At 39.0% G+C, this 18,355-nt stretch overlaps 1 protein-coding gene across 2 annotated transcripts; it reads right to left on the bottom strand.

Moving 5' to 3' along the window:
- Nucleotides 1–4,202: 4,202 nt before the first annotated feature.
- On the bottom strand, nucleotides 4,203–17,676 carry urb2 (URB2 ribosome biogenesis 2 homolog (S. cerevisiae)). 2 transcript variants are annotated; one of them, XM_011492328.3, is made up of 12 exons: nucleotides 17,503–17,676; nucleotides 16,922–17,076; nucleotides 16,246–16,422; nucleotides 15,138–16,159; nucleotides 14,890–15,028; nucleotides 12,361–14,806; nucleotides 11,887–12,047; nucleotides 11,369–11,479; nucleotides 9,810–10,052; nucleotides 8,573–8,669; nucleotides 7,262–7,395; nucleotides 4,203–4,890 (listed from the first exon to the last, which is right to left on the bottom strand). In XM_011492328.3, exons 2-12 carry the CDS (start codon nucleotides 17,045–17,047, stop codon nucleotides 4,693–4,695), a joined length of 4,854 nt encoding a protein of 1,617 aa, XP_011490630.1. In that variant the 5' UTR covers nucleotides 17,048–17,076; nucleotides 17,503–17,676; the 3' UTR covers nucleotides 4,203–4,692. The 2 variants fall into 2 exon arrangements, with proteins under 2 accessions (XP_011490630.1, XP_020555236.1); XM_020699577.2 differs by lacking the exon at nucleotides 17,503–17,676 and adding an exon at nucleotides 17,334–17,430.
- Nucleotides 17,677–18,355: the final 679 nt, after the last annotated feature.

Raw genomic sequence — 18,355 nt, 5'->3', positions numbered from 1 at the left:
TATTTAATCAAATTCATGTTTGGCCTAGTTTTTAGTCAAATAATCTTTCATAATTCATGTAGTCTGGGCCATGTAATTTATAATCCAGGCTGTCTTAATCTTTTAAACCTCTAAAAAACAAAATCACTCCCAACATGAAGCACCCAATGTTTCCAAAGTTTAAACAGGTATTTCCCCGATCAAACTCAGGCACAAAGTAAACTCAAACCTTAGCAGACATGTTGGGGTCCCAGCATTCTGAATTGAACACCAGAAATTAGCCTGGACCAAAAATCTGTTTTTTGTATCCCTCACACAGTATTCCAGATTAAGATTTGGATCATGCGTTAGCTTATAATAAATGAAAAGTATAAAAAAAGAGTTATCAGGTCCAATTTTGGTCTACCTCTAAAGTAAACACAGGAAAGACCAGGATAAATAATACTTTTTATAATCTGAGAACATAGACTGAGCAAATTAAGTTTCACAAATAAACCTATTAATTTCATAATATTCTACTTACTACCCCCCCCCCCCTTTTTTTCTTTTTTAACCAATTTTGATGTTTTGTAAATTCCTGTCAAATTTGAATGACATAGGAAAAGATATTTTATGAGCAAAACAAAGAAGAGAAACACGTCTTTCCAAAGTGAAGGTTTGGGGTTGTGGTTTTACTTTGGTTTTATTTACAGTGACTGCAGAATCATATAAAAAAAAAAACGGACAAAATTACTGTAATAGGAGGAAACACTGAAACTTGGATAGAAAACTGCATTTCTTGGCCACAGCAGTAATTTCACCAAAAGCTGCAGATAGTCATCTATTTCAGTGCATTACTGGTAGCAGAAAAACATACATTATTCTAAAACCTTGTAAATTAAAAGGTTAAAAAAGAGATGACAAAGTTATTCTCTGTAATAACAGTTTTAACTGAGGCTTATTTTTTCTGTTCTGAAATGCTTAGATGGAATCATGAAACCTACCACTGGAATTTCGATGGTGACACTTAAATAATAGGAGCAAACCCACAAAATCTAGACATTAAAACGGTTGCAAAAGTTTAAGAAACACAGTGCTTATTTACGTTGCAGAGGCCAAAGAAGATTGAGTATGTCTTTGCAACCTGCTGCAGAGTTAAGAGCATAAATGGCTTTAGTCCATTTTACAACAGGATGGGTGGAGTACAAAAAAAGCACAGAGTAAGCAAGTTTTAGCAGCACATGGTCAAGAAAGATTTCATCATCTTAGTTCACCCTTGAACCTTTAAAGAAATGTAGGCCATCTTTAAGAGGTCCAAACTTTATTCCAGCCAAAGACAGGAAGTACAAATTCATTTTCCAGTGTTTTAAAACTGTAAAATAGTTTGCTAATTTAATTTTTTTAGGCTTTGTGTCATTTTACGTCTGATTAATCAGCTTTTTTTATTCTCTAACAAAAAACCTCATTTGTTATGACTGGGATTTCCAATGCATCAAAAAAGAGAAGGTGAGCAAGAAATAAACAAACAATTAAACAAAACAAAAAAACATGAGTGCAATAACTCTAAAAGGAAATATCAAATGAGTAAAGGAAAAATGAAACATATTTTCAAAGCTTTTCTCAATGGGAAGGTCAGAGCAGATAGACAGCCCCTATTTGAGGATCTTATGCTGAGTGGGATTACAAAGGGATAACAGGTCTGAGACATACTGACAGGTCTGACCCTGTACTGGCTTGAAAATAAAAAAAGAGTAATCCTAAACTGTGATGAAAGCCAGCATGGACACAAGACTGATAGGTATTTCCACAAGAGAATAGGGAAGAGATCTTGGCTTGTTTTTAGATCTGACTGCAACCATCTAAAGTTTTAACATTAAAAGACACTAAGTCCAAATCTCAGGTCCATGTCCCAAACTAATCATCTAATCTGTTTCTTCTCTCTGTATGCATCTTTCCATAAAGCTTATTTGTTACCCATACTTGAGATTTGAGGTAACTGCTTTCACAAAAGCATTGAAAAAAATCTGCACTAAATTCCCAAATAGAGAAAACTCGTATTTAGGATAATTTATCTGACATCTCAGCAGACAGGTTGACAGGAAACACCAAGCTTGCTGCTTCATTAAACTACAATTTCTTAGGGGTTCTGGGACAAAGAAATAGAATTTTAGGAAAGGAAACAATTTTATTTTTTTTCTTCCAAAATAAAAGTTGGATCCCATTCAAGTTCAATTAAAATGATGGTAGTTATTATTTGTCTGTCTTTTTACCTGTTTGTCTTTTGTCTGGTGGGGACACGGAATCAAAAGGAAATGTAATTTACCTTGCAACTGCATGAGCCTTACCGCTGTGTTTAACATTCATTGTGGTTCACTGAGGTGCAACACATAGTGCTAGCGCTTGTTTTGTGCAGAGAAGCATAAAAAAGAACAATAGCAGAAATGGGTTTGAGGAAAAAAGGTTAAAAGACTCACAGAATTGTCCATTATACAAATACACTGATCTGATTAGGGACACCACAGATAAAGTCCACCCTAAAGAAAACCCTTGCCTTTTGTAATATAGATAGTAAAAGGAAAAAGCCGAAAGAAGTTGCACAAACTTCACATAACGGCTGAGATTTTACTTGAAACATAAGAGGAAAGGGGAAACACCAGCCATTCGTGATGAATAAAGTCTTTTGAAACATCAAAACAAAAGTTAATCAATAAAACTCGTTTCATAGTAGTTCTGAGATAGCTGAGAAGCTCCTATTGTGTATCTCTACAATTCTTTTGCATAAAGGTTATTTCTGTGTATTTCCCCTGACTGGAAACATTTACAGGTTTAAACCCATTTAGGGTGCTTTCTGTCAGCCATTGTTGCATCAAATCAGACAATCAGTATTGTATGATTTGGTCTTAATCAGCAGTCTTTAACCTGAGAGGGTGTATGTAGAGAAAAAATACAAATCAATACATTTAAACACCTACTCCGATCATCTTTTGATCTACTTTAACACATAAGAACCCAGAGGCAGGAGTTCATTAGAAATTCACCTCTGAGTTTGGCCCCTTCCCCTCCCTCCCCATTAGTGACAGCTCTCAGGGTACACTCTCCCGCTAACATACAGCCCCTCACCAACCCCAACCTAACATTAGCGGTGCAACAAAAATAGCAAGTAGTATTGGAGCTATCCAGTCATACAGTTTGAGCCAAGTGCCAGCTCAGACGAGGAAAACGAAAATTCTGATGCATCTATTTGTCTGCAAGCGGATACATCAGAATGGAGCGGAGCAGGGAGCTCATGGCCGCCGATCCTATTTTCTACGTAACAAATACAATATTTTTATAATTTGAATAAAGAAATACTCAGAAATGCAATTTTAAGCTTAATTTTCATCATATATGTCCTCCATCATCAGAAAAATGCCACAAGAACATGGTAAAAACCCAATTTTTATCAGAACGGGTCTTTAATGACTTTTTTTCTTTTGTTTATACATCAGTGGGTTCAGAAATGTCCTAGTGAGCATCAGATGATCCAAACTGTGAAAGGATCAGACAAGTGAATCATGACTTTAATGGCTATGGATGTAAAGAAAACAACCATGAAACCCTTCACCTAAGGAACTGACACACTCTTTACAACATTTCAGAGCATAAGGAATCCAACTAGTTTCAGTGTCAGAAGCTGCAGCACACACGTGCTTATGCAATAAAAGGAAACTGCAGTATTGATGTTGGGGGAGAAGTGTGTTTTATGATGCTCACAGAATTACTTAAATTAATATCATTAAAAAGTAATACAGATTTTCCACTAAAAGTGTATTATACTTTATTTTTCAATAGATCATTCCATTGTTTTTTTATTCATTTTATTTCTGATACGGGATGTACCATAAACAATCTTTTGAGGGTCATTTCTTTAAGGTGAAAGTAAAGGTAGATGTTACTTCTGTGCAAAATAAAAGTTAAAGTTGGTAAAAGATGGTTTTATTATCCTCTACTTTAGACAATTCATGCCATGAATTTCAGTTTGCTATAACTTGCTTTGCATAAAGATGTGATAAGTTGTGATTTCATCAGAGCTAAGAAACCCTTAAAGATGACTTTAACTATTCTAGCACAATCAGGTATGACCAATTGTACAAAATATTTTTAGGTTTTAATGTAGTATAACGAATCAGTGAAGGAGAAGGTTTGTTAATTGTGGTGATGAGAGTAATTCATAAAAGTATTTCATAAAAATAAAAAAAAGACACTTTTACAGGTTGAACAATCTGCCCATCCAGGTGTGGACTGCATTTTTATTTTCTCCATAAAGTCTGAAGTAATTATGGAACAAAAGTCATGGAATATTAAAACAAAAAGCAATGACATTTGGGAAGCATGGAAATAATTTTCCTTTAAAAGAGGGAAATTAAATGTTCTTTATGCAGAATTCAGCAAATAAACTTGTAAAAAGTCACTCTTTAAACTCAGGGATAGAATCCAGAGTGTGCAGAGTCTTTTTGGTTTATCGTTTGTGTTCTTATTCAACCGTTCACTCTTTATCTACAGAACCGACCATTTCCAAACTGTTTCATTCAGGACTAGCCAACAAGTCGAGTTATATTCCTCTTCAGGTCATTTACAAATAAAAAAGTTCTTATTAATATCTTAAATACTAATTAATGGATGTGATTAACAAAAAGGTGAGTAAAAAAAATGCATGGGTTCTTTTTTTAAAGCTATGCTAGACGTTTTACTGTATCACACAGTGTACTTGTCCTCTCCTTGCCTCTGCGTTTTGTGGTAGTGGGTGTAGTTGCTGTACAACTCATTGAACACCTCTCTGACTCCGGTGTGCAGCCCGGCCTTCAGAAACCTTATATCCTGCTCTTTGCACAAGTCCAGTATGCAGTAGATGCCCTCTGTCAGATGCGTCTTGATGTCTGATCGCAGAGTGACCTGAAAGAGCAGAAACCAAAAAAGAAATTGTAAAAGAAATATTGAAATGAAATAGTAAGAGACGAGACATCAACAAAACTAATCCTAATCTGGGTTTTCTTTTACTTTACTAACTTTATAAAATTATCCTGATACCATCAATCACTCACTAACTGCTGTAAACCCACAAGGTAACTGTATTTTAGTATCATATGTACATGTCCCAAAGATTATTTTACCACAATACAAATGACATGGTGTATGTGTCTTTGTGGTTCAGTGCAACAAAAAAAAGCACTTCTAGCTCTGCAACAAAAGATGCAGACTGGGATGACAGAATCAGAGCAGCCAGAAAACAAACACTACAGACTTTTATCCAACAACACGCAACTTCACAACGCTGGGGTATCACAATGACAGAACCTTGTATTCGATAGTTCCTGCTTCTTTATCTCTATTGCCTTCTTTATCTGAATTCCCTCAAAAGTTCAAGTAAGACAAACCATGAAAACCATGAGCTGGTGCAATCGAAGTCATCTGACATTTGTTGGTCACCATGACAGCGTGATGCATCTATCTGCTCTGTGCGTGTTTCAGGGGTAGTTAAATGCTTAAATGAAATCACCCAATTACATGCCTCAATACGAGGAAAAACCACATATCACAGGTTTGAGTAAACACAGTGAACCAACCCAAAGTGACCTGCAATTAAAGTTTCCAAAGGGTTTTATTTGGATGGTAACCATAGCGACATCATGTGGTTTTGGTTATTCTACCTTATCTGGATGCCATCATAGTATTTTGCATGTTCCTTTGTGTAATTGAATTTTCTCAGTGAAATGAACTTAGAAGTGCTCATTCTTGTTAAAAGAAAATTTATATTTTTGAAAAATGCATAATTCGATACAAGCCATACGTTTTTTTAGATAGAAAAAAATAAGCCGAAGTTTGACAAAGAAATATTGTCCTTCTACACAATGACTGCATTTATATGAACATTAATATTTACAAATCTACTAGTTTAATCTTTGTATGAGTTTGTATTAAAGGTACAACAGCTGAGGATAACCGTTTTTTTATTTAGAATATTCTGGCATGTAAACAGTTTAATCCCAAGAAAATCCAAAGAAGTCTCAAGCTAATCGTTTTTTCTGACAGTTTTGTAGTTTTGTTGATGAAGTTTGCTGAATAAAATGGTTTCTGAATTTAAAAAAATACTTAAATTTATATTATATATTAATTATATTATTTTTTAATAAAGCTCAATGCCTTTAGTCGGAACGTGAATAGTAATCCCGTAATCTTCCCGGCTACAGTTGTAGAATGGCCAAAAATGTGTCAAACGTGCAACATTAAATGTTATACAATATATAATCTAAGAATAAAAATGACAGTGGTTATTGTCCAGACAGGATTAATTTTTTTTTTTGTCTTCAGGGACATTAAAGGTGAAACACTGGTATTCACTAGAGCTGAAATGCTTCCTACAACTCTAAAATGACTGTTCATCAACCTCAATCATATAGAACAATAGGAAGGATCTAAAAGGATGAAACACAAAAATGATGCTAAAATCTTTCACATATCCTTTTTAATTTGAGGAGAATTGAGATATATGTTTATTAGGTGCAGTATGTTGTGATGATAGCTAAGAATTCAGCTACATCTGTTTAAGTTATAAGAGCCAATTATTCTGATTAAACTTGAGTTAAAAAGAAAAAAAAAACAATTTTTTAATATAAAGTTGAATTAGAAGTTTTAAAATACCTTGAAATAATCTGTTTACTTCTTTCTTTGGGCATCAACAAAATACTTTTACAAATAAAAAAAAGTTTACATTGGTCTCACTCTGTCTGTCTGGATGGTACTTTTACATTTGCCTCCATGGTGAGGAAAAGCGCTGAGTCAGGCTGGGGGCATAATAGACAGAGTCTGGCAGCAGCAGCAGCCAGGAACCACACTCACAAGCCAGACGTGACTCAAGCTTCTCAGGGAACGTCCAGCCTAAAGCTCCTCTCCAACTCATGGAGTTACTGTAATTCTGGGCCCGTTCACCACAATTTAGTGAACTGAAATATTTCTCCTTCTTTGCCTGTGAGCTTCAGTCCTCGAGTGCAGTGGGAAGCAGACAAACTGAGGAAAATCAAGAGATCAGCGGAGGTCCTGCTGTCTCCATGACGCGAGTGTCTGACTCACAGCTGCAAAAAATGACAGACTACTTTGAATGAATGAGATAGTGTGTTGATTTACTATGACAGAGTGCAATTATCCCTGTTCAACAAAGGACCTGAACGGCTCTGTCAGAGGATAAGAACAGCAACACACACATTCTGAAACAAACAAAGCTATCAGAAGACAATTATTGTGTAGGTGCTGGTGTGGGAGTGTGTACCTTCTGCCGCTCTGTGACGTACTGAGCCACCATGAAGGCCGACAGCGTGGTGAAGCTGTCTGCTGCAGCTGCTATGTGAGAGTACATCCTCTCTGTCAGGATGGAGCACTCCAAGTACACATCAGTCTCTGCGCCTTTAAAAGACAAGCACAACTGCCGTCAGTCCTTCTGCTTGCACACTAAAGATGGACCACTCAATCATAAAGCCTGGACATTCAGGCTTTGGGTCTAATTCTTACACAATAATATTAACACAACTAACTGGTGGGGAAAAAGCACCGTATACATTTTAAAGCTTTTGATTTAACAGTAGATTTGATTAAAAAATCCTAAAGACTGCAATGTTTAATTTTTTTAAGGTTGAATTACAAAAAACTCTTATGTCAAACATAAGAAAATGAATTAATCAACCTAAATTTAAATGACCGCCTCCCTCTCCTAAACTAAAAACTGACCTGGTATCATTCACTGATGCAAAGTCTGACACTTAAAGTTACACCAATAAACTGCGAACAAATTCTAGGAGTTCACTTTTTTAATCAGGCAAATGACGTTTGCAGACCTTGTGGTGTTATATGAGGTCCATAATATGTAATGAAAGAGTTGGATTACAAGAACACCCAAGTTCTTGGTCACTTTTACTAACAATGCATGTAATGCAGTAAAACAGTGGAGTCAAGGCAAAATGTGAGAAAAAGGAGGGCTGGTTGTTCTCATTTATAGAAAATGCCTATCGAAAATTCAGAAAGAGACTATTTTCAGAATTCAATTTAGTCCCCATTAACGACAAAGGAAGAAGGACATCACTGGCATGTGTGGCTCTTTCGATTCAACTGCATTCGGTCCTAAGCTTTTTAGAACAGAGTTGTGCGGCTTTTGTCATCTTTCAAGACAAATCAAACTTGTGAAAGCTCAACCTTGATAGACCGCATGCCTTCAAAGAGCTGTCGGTGTGCGCACGAGCTCTCTAAATTAGCTTTCTGATTTCAAATAGAGCAGATTTGTTCAATAGCATGGGTTTACCATTGCAAAAAAAATCTAAAACTAACAGAAACGCTTCCCTGAGCAAACAACACGTGACATCAGAATCAGGAAAGAGCTCTAACATTGTTGTACAAAGTAAACTTGATTTACCAGCTGTTAAAGAAGTTTATTAATAAATACCATAAAGCTTAGAAAAGCAGTTTTAATCGACAGTAGCCCAGCGACGGGTTCAACGAGTGAAGAAAATGGATGGATGGAAGACTGGAAAAATAGATGGATGGACAGAGTGAAATCAGGAAGTGATATTTTTATGATAACAGGGGTGACCTGTGTCGGTGTCTCCTCTCTGCCTCCCTTCCTGCACGATAGAGGCCACCAGACGATAGAAGACGCTTAAGAAGGATGGAGCCGCTTTCAGCATCACCTAAAGACACACAGAAGACACACCATTCATGCACTGCTTATTTCTCTTAAACCCTTGTGCTATGCTAGGCACTTTAACATTGGGAGTTGGGTCATCTAGACCCACTAGACAGCCCACTAGACAGTGCTCTGAACCTTTTTTCTTCAATGATTTGTGCTCTTCACTGGTGTCCATGGATTACATGAAATCTTTCCACCTTTATCCACCTTTATCATGGTAGGGAGAACACACCAATGTAAGGGTGGGGTCATCTAAGATAGCACAAGGGTTAATTACACAAACATTTGGAGTTTTCTGTTTGACAAAGAGAGTAATAAGAGTGTTTAGACACGCCTATGCATGAAAACGGTTGAGTCATAACTTAACATAGATATTCAAGTTGCTGTGAACAGAAGACAGCAAGAAAAAGGAGAATATCAGCAGGATTGGAATCTCATGGTCATTTTTCTCCTTTCTTGATTTGAAAGAGTAAAAAAAATTTCCATTTGAACACATTTCCTTTTCGTTTGTTTAACTCCTCTCCGGTTCTGCTCTCCTTTAACAGTATCTTTCACCGTTACTCACATCTGCCATCACTTAGGTGGTTCTTTTCCTTGTCTAATTCAGTACAGCTAGCTCAGTACAATCCTTCTTTGTTTTTGTACCAAGAAAATTTTCAACACGGAAAAATATAACAGTTTAGTACCAAAACAGAGACTGATTGTGAGGGGAAAACATAATTTCCTCTAAAGCTAAACACTGTGGGTTGTTTTGTTTGTATTTAAGGTAAGAAATTGGTGATGTTTAAGCAAACACCTTAGGCGTGACATGGATTTTTGCAGCTCTGAGATGCAATATGCTCTGGCTGAAAGCATCGTTTCTCTGTGGAACACGGCTTAGCGTCAGCATGTGTTGAGGCCAGGAGTAGTACCATTCTTCTTGTTGGACGTAGTGCAGAATGGGGAAAGGACAACTTTAAATGAAACTGCCCACAGATCTGGTTTTAATATGAAATTCCACACTCAAAAGTGGCAAACAATTTAAAACGAGCATAACGTTTGCAAATAAATAATTTTAAAGTTTTTTTTATTTTAAACAACACATGAAGGGAACTTTCTAGTCAGTTTCAGACCCACAGATGGCACTCTTGTTTCTTGGTACCTGAGGATGACACTGGAGGATGGCGAAGAGCGCCTCGTGAACAGCCAGGAACATGGCGTGGTACACAGACGGCTTCAGGTGCTCTAAGGGCAGCGACTGGAGGGCTCCGAGAGCCAAAACCACATGGTGAGCGTTGGTAATGAAGCCCTCTCCACAGCGCAGCAGTGAGGTCAGTGATGTTACCGTGGGAACAGTGAAGGGAAGAGTCAAGGAGACATCCTGACTGGATGATCTGACCAAGAACTGCAACACAAAAAAGAAAGTAAAGATCTGAACGCAGCTTTAAGACTGATGATGCAAACTTTAATGAATTACTACAGAACACATGTTAAGGATCCTTTTTCATCATGTCTGAGCCCAAATCTTTACTTAATGCTACATATTCAAGGTGGTTATGATGTAAATCTTTTAAAAAGAAATCTAACTTGCTTTGTTGTATATTTTTCTTCAAGCTCTGTGCAGTGAATCTGCTTGGGGAAAAGTCAACTTCTAATATTGTTAAAGGCTTTAATAAGTGTTCATTGTCAATGTGAAATCTTGAATTTACATCTTGCAAAATAAGAACATAATAAATGTAATAAAAAATGACTTGCAGGTAATTAATGGTTGTTCTAAGTATAGATAACTGTAAAAGAACGACATGCAGCAGTGTACACGTTGGCTTGTTTGGAGGAGATCGTACGGACTAGAAGAGAAAACCTGAACAAAAAACAGCTGTCAATGTGTTGCTTTGACATTTAAGTGACTGTTCAAACCCTCAGTGCACCATTAACCTTAAAAACATAAAGTCTAACATGGTAAATGCAGCAGCAGCGAAGCCTTCCAAAATGTGAAGCAGTTTTCTGGCAGACAGGAAGTTACTGGTTTGGTTGATCACAACAACAAAAAAACAATCAGGCATTTTGTTATAAATCAAAATACATTGTAAATGAAAAGAATGTTTTATAAATAAAACGCATGCAGTAAATACTGATTGAAAGTGCCTTTTCTGAACATATAAAGATCTACGTTAACGCAGTTCAGTGCAATCTTATCTGAATTCTTTCTGAAAAATATTTCATTATTAGTCCTAAATGATTCAGTTCAATTAAATGCAATAATTTCACTTTAACGTCAACTAAACACTGCTCCACAGATTTTCAACACTGCAAATATTTATTTTACAAAACAGCGCCTCCCTACAGCACGGCAAAGAACTGCATTTATTTTTTGTCTAAAATACTGATATTCTCCTCCTTGTTTATAACTTAAACCAAACAAGTTAAACATATATAAGCAACATTTTCAGAATTGTCTTACATATGGTTTCACTGAAGCTTGCTCTCCACTCCATTCTGTTAATCACAGCTCTCAAACTTTAGGCCTCAAGAGCTGGTGCTCCACATGTTTTCCAACTAACCTGCCATTGAAGCTCCTTACTGGCTAAACACACCTGGTTCAGGTCATCAACATCAGATGAGGCAGAATTTCTTAAAAACCAGCAGGATGCCGGCCCTTGAGGCCTGGAATCTAAACCCCGGCTTGTAAATGTTTGTAAAGAGTTTTATTTTTTTCCTCACCACCATAGCAGAGATGATCTGAGGCGCTATGAGCCACAGCGCTCTGGAGCAGCTCTCAGGTAGCTGACAGCCGGACAGCAGTTTAATTGTGATGACTGCAGAGAGCACCTCCTGGAGAACAGGAAGAAAATGGGAAAACACATCCAAAACTTGTTGATGTTTAGGGAAGACAGATCTTGCACTTTAAATGAAATGCATATAATAAGTGTTTTAATAGCCATAAAAGAAAAATAAATCTACTTTTTAAAGCTCAAAATCAGAAAACCTTCTACTTAGTGTATAATTATCATTTTTTGCTATCTAGAAAATAAATGTTTTGTAAAATCTAACAAAAACTGTGAGCTGACTTATGAAAAAAGTAATGAAATAAGGTAATTAGTGCCACTTTTCTTTTATTAGATTTGAAGCAGAAAATGGACACTAAATAACAATAAACTGAAATAAAAATGAAATATATAAATGAAAACCCTGAAATAAGAGTTTTAGATGCTTTATGTTTAAGAGTAATTAGAGCTTACCCTGTAGTTTCCTGCCCTTAGGTTGCAGATATCCAGCCCTTCTTTAACCATGAGTAGAAGCAGGTTGAATTGACGTGTGGTACTTCTCTCAACCAGATGGCTTAACAGCTCCTGTACTGTGGGCTCCAGATCCACGACACCGGCAGGTGACAGCCAGGGAGCTGAGAGCACAGCAAGGATGTGCAACATTTAGATCAAAGGAACTTCCTTAACCACATCTGTTAGATTTTACCCTAAAGAACAGAGTGAAAACTACATGTAGTAAACAAATACTTTTTAAACACGAGTTTAAGACATGATGCTGGATCTTCAGGGGAAATACTAAAGGTGTCCCATTATGATTAAGTGCTTGCTTTGCTCATTTTGTGATATATACTCCTGCAAAGTAACCCTCAATGTCTGACAATAACCTAAATAATGTAAATGATGAGATGTGACAATACAAAACAGTACAGTAAGGGAATTACAGATCACCTGTGAGCAGCTTGTGCACGGCCTGCAGTATTTGGCTGTACAGCTTGTCCAGCTCTGCTTCATCATTGGCCTCTCCTTGCTCCCGGCCTCTGCTCATCTTCTCCACTGCTGCATAAAATGAAGCCAAGAAGCACAGAGAGGAAACCAGGAAGTCCATTGGCCTTGAGGCAGAGCTCATCTCTCTAAATATTTGCTGGCAGAAGCTCTTATAAAGAGTCATATGAGAGAGAATGAGTTGAGTCCCACTCTGATCCTCCCCCGATAACGTGGCCAGGTCACAGCGCAGCATGACGGTAACAACGTCCACCAGAAAGGCTTGACTGAGAGTTCTGGTTGACTGACTGGCAGAGTGCGGCTTCAGGACCAACTCCACAGCTGGTGCCAGGGAAGCGGTAACACGTGTGAGAACTTGAGTTAAAGTTTGATCCATTGGCTGGTTTCTTCCTAAGTTGGTGATCATTGCCTGGGAGAAGGAAGTCAGGGCGGCCAACAGAAATTGAACAGACGCTCCAGAACTAGATTGGGCGACTTGCCTAATTGCCACTTCCTTAGCGGTAAGAAAGGAAGCAAACTTGTCCAAGTTGAGTCTAACACTGTTGTTTCTAACGATAATCAAATTGACAAACGATCTGATGAAGTCTTGCGCTGCTTTGACAACATCCAGCCAGTGAGAGCTTCCTGAGACACAAGGCTTTACACTGTTGCTATGCCACAGGAGAGCGGAAACAGCAATCTGAAGCAGGGTACTGCCATGGATGAGCTTCAAAACCCCTCGAAAGTTTTTACTCTCCACGAGACAACCAAGTATCTTAAGCAACTGCCCCAGGAGGCAAATGCCCCATTCAGATTCAGAAGAGTCCACATTCCTCCGGTCCAGATGTTGAGAGGTGGAAGCAAAAATAAAGAACAAGAGGAGAAAGACCAAGGAAAGGTCCTCAGAGCTCATTCCGTCTGGGTTAAGGTTTGTGAAGATTTGCAACAATCTCATCAGTTCTTTAGTTTGAGCTTCTGTCAGCAACACAAGCACATCAGCAGTTTGAAAAGAGGCTAAAACGTCCTCAACTATGACTCCTGTCAATTCTTGAGCGGACAAAGTCTGTGTAACATCTTTCTGCAAAGGGATACCTCCAGACTGTTTCTCATGAAGCCTCAGAACTTTAGGACAAACCTTTGGAGTAGTTCCTGCCTTGAGGATATCGATAATTCGCTGTGTGAGGAACCAAACCACAGCAGAGAACAGAGATTTCATCTCCGCGAGAACTGAGCTCTGCAAAAGCTGTGAAGATATGAGGGACAAAGTCAAGCAGTCTGGAGGCAAATCTTTGGGTCCTTCCATATGTCTGAGCGTGGAAGTGACGAGGATCTGTGCAATGTGGGCGGCATCATCTCCGCTCATGTAGGGAGCAATCAAAGGCAAGTTGGATGTGACAAGATTCCAGTGTGCGATAGGGTAGGTTTTGGCTTCCACGCTGCCCATCTGGCCATCCCAAACTGCCTCCTCTGCTGGCTTCACCTCAAACTGCAGTTCAGATAAAACAAACTGGACTGCTTTCTTCAGTAGGGCGTCAGCGCTTGGCTCAGAGAATAAAGTGTTATCTAACAAAACTTTCTTCATCTGTTGTAAGGCAAGGAGTTTAAGCAGCAGATAACACAAGCAGGAAGGAAGGTGAACTGATAGCCGGAAAGACCCTGATACTAGAGTCTCCATGTGGGCCAGCAATGGAGAACTAGAAGAAGCTTCAGTTTGGCTCATAAGAGACGTCACAGATAGGTCGACAGATGTGTACTTGCTGCAGTAGATGTGGAAAAGCGTGTCCACTTCCACCCAGGTGTATCTGAGCAGGAGAGCTGCTTCCTGGGATTTCTGCATCCAGAGGAATTCTACTTTTGTCGCTGAAGTGCTCGCTGACTCTCTCTTTTTGCCTTTCTTTGAAACCTTTTGGAGCGACTGTGCGTTTGATTTAGATGTTGCTCTCTCTGCCGACAGCAGATGTTCTAACTCTTTGATTATCTGCTGCATCTCCTCCATCAGAGCTTGGCTTTTCCTAATTAAAGGCACAGGAGAGGCATTGTCAAGAGTTTTTAGACTAAACAAAACGACATGAAGCAGCAGACTGAGAGAGGAGAGTTTCAGTGAAGAGTCCTCTCGCTCTTGGCTTTCCTGTGCTCCTTCAACCTCCATCTTCTCGGCCTCCTGCTCCTTCCTCACCAGGCCAGGCGCTATGCATGTCTTGATGTTTTCCAGCACCGAGGAGCAGATTTCTACAACCTGAGAAGGGGGTGTTTCCAGAAGACAGGCCCTGAGGGATGTGGTGATGCCCCCAGGGAGCAGCAGGGGTCTGCACTCATCCAGAGCCGGCTGACAGATCACAGACAGGAGCACGGAGAAGAGACGAGGCAGCTGACGGAGCTTGGTGTAGGTCTGGAGGAGACTGCATACTATGAGCTGTTAGGAAAACAAGTGTGTTAATCTCATGGGACAAAAAATTTGCTAATCTGTGAAACATTCTATTCTCTTTAAATCCACACCTGTCTGGCTTGTTGCACTTGAGCTTCCATATTATCTGAGTTTACCCAAGCTAAAGATAACACCTGGTCCAAGTCTGGTTCAAGAATCAGATGATTGAGACTCAGAAGCACCTCCAGACAGCGGTACCAGGAAGGGATGCTGATAGAAAAAAAGAATCATGACTTCACTTTGTGTGTTAAACACACATATGATTGGACATGCTTGTTTTAAAAAAAAAAAAAAGGTGAAATCAGAAGCTGCTTTTTACCTGGGCTTTGCCTGGGTATAGAGAACTTGGGCCACGCCTCTGTAAAAGTTGAGCTGAACATCTCCATGTCGGATTCGGTCAGCAGCCACATTATAAATGTCAGCCGAGAGAACCTGGCTGAGCAGGGACTCCAAGGCCTTCAGAGCCAAGCTCCAGTTCTCTGGGCTGCAGGAGGATTCAGCGGTCGTCTCAGTTTCAGAGGAGTTTCCGTCAGGATGAAGATCTAAAGCTGGGGTCAGTTTGGTGAGGAAATAAAAACAAAGCATCCTGTGTTCCTCATCCGTGTCTCCCTTTTGTTTTCCATAGCTTTCCAGGAAAAACTTAAAAAGCAGAGACAGGGCGTCACACTTCACAGCGAAGTACAGAGAAGGCTCGCAGTAACCCCGGGCGTTCAGTTTGCAGAGCACAGCACTGACTGGTTTTAAAGGCCCTTTTGTCGCTCCAGAACACCGTTTCCCAGAATCCTCTTTGGATGACAAAAGCTCCTTTTTGTATGTGGCAAGGTGCTCGTTAGGGAAAAGAGCTACTTGAAGGATGGAGTCGATCTTGAGGTGGATGTCTCTGCGCAGCGGCTGGCGCAGGTTTGAGTCCTGAGAGTTTAGCATGTACCTGAGCAGCACCAACGGCTGGATGAGCTGGTTGGTAACCACAGTGAAGACTCTGTTGGGGTTAGCTTGCTGTCGCTGCACTGACAAATAACATGAAAGCACCTGCAGCAAAACTTCAAATAAATTAGCTGAAGGGGAAGATTTCCTCAATTCATGTGGCAACAGGTGAGACTCAAACTCTGGCTGGTTTAGGGCAGGAGTTGTGCATGCCAGCTTGCTGTCACTAGGCATTGATTTTTGCATCTCGTGGCAAGCCAACATGGTCAACTTGGACAGCAGATTGACCAAAAGTTCATACTTTGTAGTAAAAACAGATGCAAGTACAGGAGCAGAGAGCATCCCCCGACACACACTGAGGATGGTGAACATGGACACCGGTGCTTGGCCATGTGGACACAGAAGGTCAACAAGCAGCTAAAGGTAAACAGAGAAAAAAGCTGTCAGTGCATCAGATACGATTTCCTACAAACCCCGGCTGTTTCACCTAATTGTCCACATACTTGTGCAAAGTTGAGCCTAAGAGTGACAGTCTTTCCCTGCTTTAGGAACGTCTGGAGCTTCTGGCTGTGGAGGACGTCATCGAGGTAGTGCCACAGGCCTTCCAAAACATCCAGCGAGAGCTCTGCCTTTTTATTGTGCCAGAGAGTGAGGGCATAGATGCACCAGTCCAACAACACCTGCAGAAAAGACATCAAAGCATTTTTGAAAAAAGATAAAGAGCATCATGATCTGTGACCAGGATTTACAGTGTGGTAAAAAAGCATTTGGCAGTCACAGATTCTGTAAGTTATCCCACTAAAAAAGGTGAGAGGTCTTTAACATTCATCACAGACACACCTTTACTATGAAAGAAAGACTGTAAAAAAGAATCCAGGAAAATGCAATTGAATGATTTTTTAATAATTTATTTGTATAATGTTACAGAAAATAAGTATTTGTCTCCTTCAAATTTTGAAGTTCTTCTATCCTCCACTCATTATCTGTATTAATGTCACCTGTTGAAGAAAAATTCTGTTAAAAAAAAAAGGATCAAACTATTTGATTTCCTGGATTCCTTTTTTTCTTACATTCTGTTTACCAATTGTAGTGTATTTATGTTGACCATTGCAGACCTTACGTCCTAAGTGGGGTGACTTCCAGAATCAGTGACTGCATTCTTTTTTAGCTCCGTCTCACCTGCTCTTTGTTGGGTAGCAGACATTGAGAGGAAATCCAGGCAAAGCGCGCCAGCTTCAACTTATCCTCCCATGGAGTCTGTGGACTCCTGAGTTTCAGATGGATACCAGAGTAGATGGCAGCCATGGCTGCAGCTGTTGGGACACGATCCTAAACTAATGAAAAAGAAAGAGTGGATAACTGTAAAAGGCGAAAATAGCGATCCAAACTTTAAGACAGAACAGGCTGTGCAAGCGTTCTGAATTCAGCATACAAACCATCAGGTGTAACTTAAATGTTGAGCTACAAATAAAACTCACAGAATACATGATTTCACTCAAAAGATTCCATTTAGAAACAATAATGTGTTTAAAAGTGGTGGACAAACCAGTGTCCAAATCTTTCAAAGTTTGCCTTTGTGTTTGTCTCTTACCCGTAACCGAGCTACACGTTTTTACGCTAACAGACAGAAAGCTACTTTGTTGCTTTCTAACAAACCAACGACCTGCTTTTTGGTTTTTCTGAAAACACACCTCATCAGGCCACAAAATAAATGATCTATTATAGTTACAGTAAATGTTTTTATAATAAATATGACTCACAAATGTGCTCCTGCTCCGCACGTGTCTCCTGTTTTCAGCCGTATGAACTTTCACCCCGCCTGCCAGTCAAAAGCAATCAAAAGGCGAAACCATCGATATTACTTTTTTTTTTTCTACTTTGTCAGTATTTCTGATCATGTCTATTCTATTTTTTACTTTTTTATATTATCAAAATATGCCATACTGCCAAGTATTTATTTTGGTTACAACAAACTGTTAATAAACATATTATTTCCCTTACAAATGATGCCACAAATATAAGGGACATGCAATTGGGATGTTGTTAGTGCTTGCCCCATAGTGAATGATTTATCAGATACCATTAACTAACTAACAGAATTTGGGAGTGGGAAGGATGAAGCGACCTTCCAGAAGTATTTACAACTTCATTTTACACTCGTGTTAAGTGTAAAAAAATGGGTTGAAAAATGGGATCCAACTGACAGCAGTGTCTGATCCTGGTGACTGGCACGAGGATGTGCCAAGTTGGTGTGAGGACACCTCTGCATACTTCTTCCACATTGCTCCCTTTTGTTAGATGAATAAATTCTTAAATTGAGGTCTTCATTCTTGAAATTTCATCATCTTGTCTACTAAACACCAAGTTAAAGCCAATGACAGAAACTGCTGTCAGGAGTTGGTGGAGAAGGGTCTGCTAATTTTTCACCCACATTAATAGTTCTGCTGCTCATCCCACTGATACATTTTCCCTCCAAATATGACGCAATTAAAATTATATGACAATAACAACAATTCTTTTGTTACAAAATTTTGAACTATTTATCATTATCAGTGATGATCAGCTGTTATATAATTATCATAATAATAATAATAATAATAAATTATTATTATT

The sequence above is a fragment of the Oryzias latipes genome, chromosome 3, assembly GCF_002234675.1.
Source record: "Oryzias latipes chromosome 3, ASM223467v1".
NCBI lineage: Eukaryota > Metazoa > Chordata > Actinopteri > Beloniformes > Adrianichthyidae > Oryzias > Oryzias latipes.
Note: the sequence above shows the minus strand (reverse complement) of the source record. Positions and strands in the feature narration are given on the sequence as shown.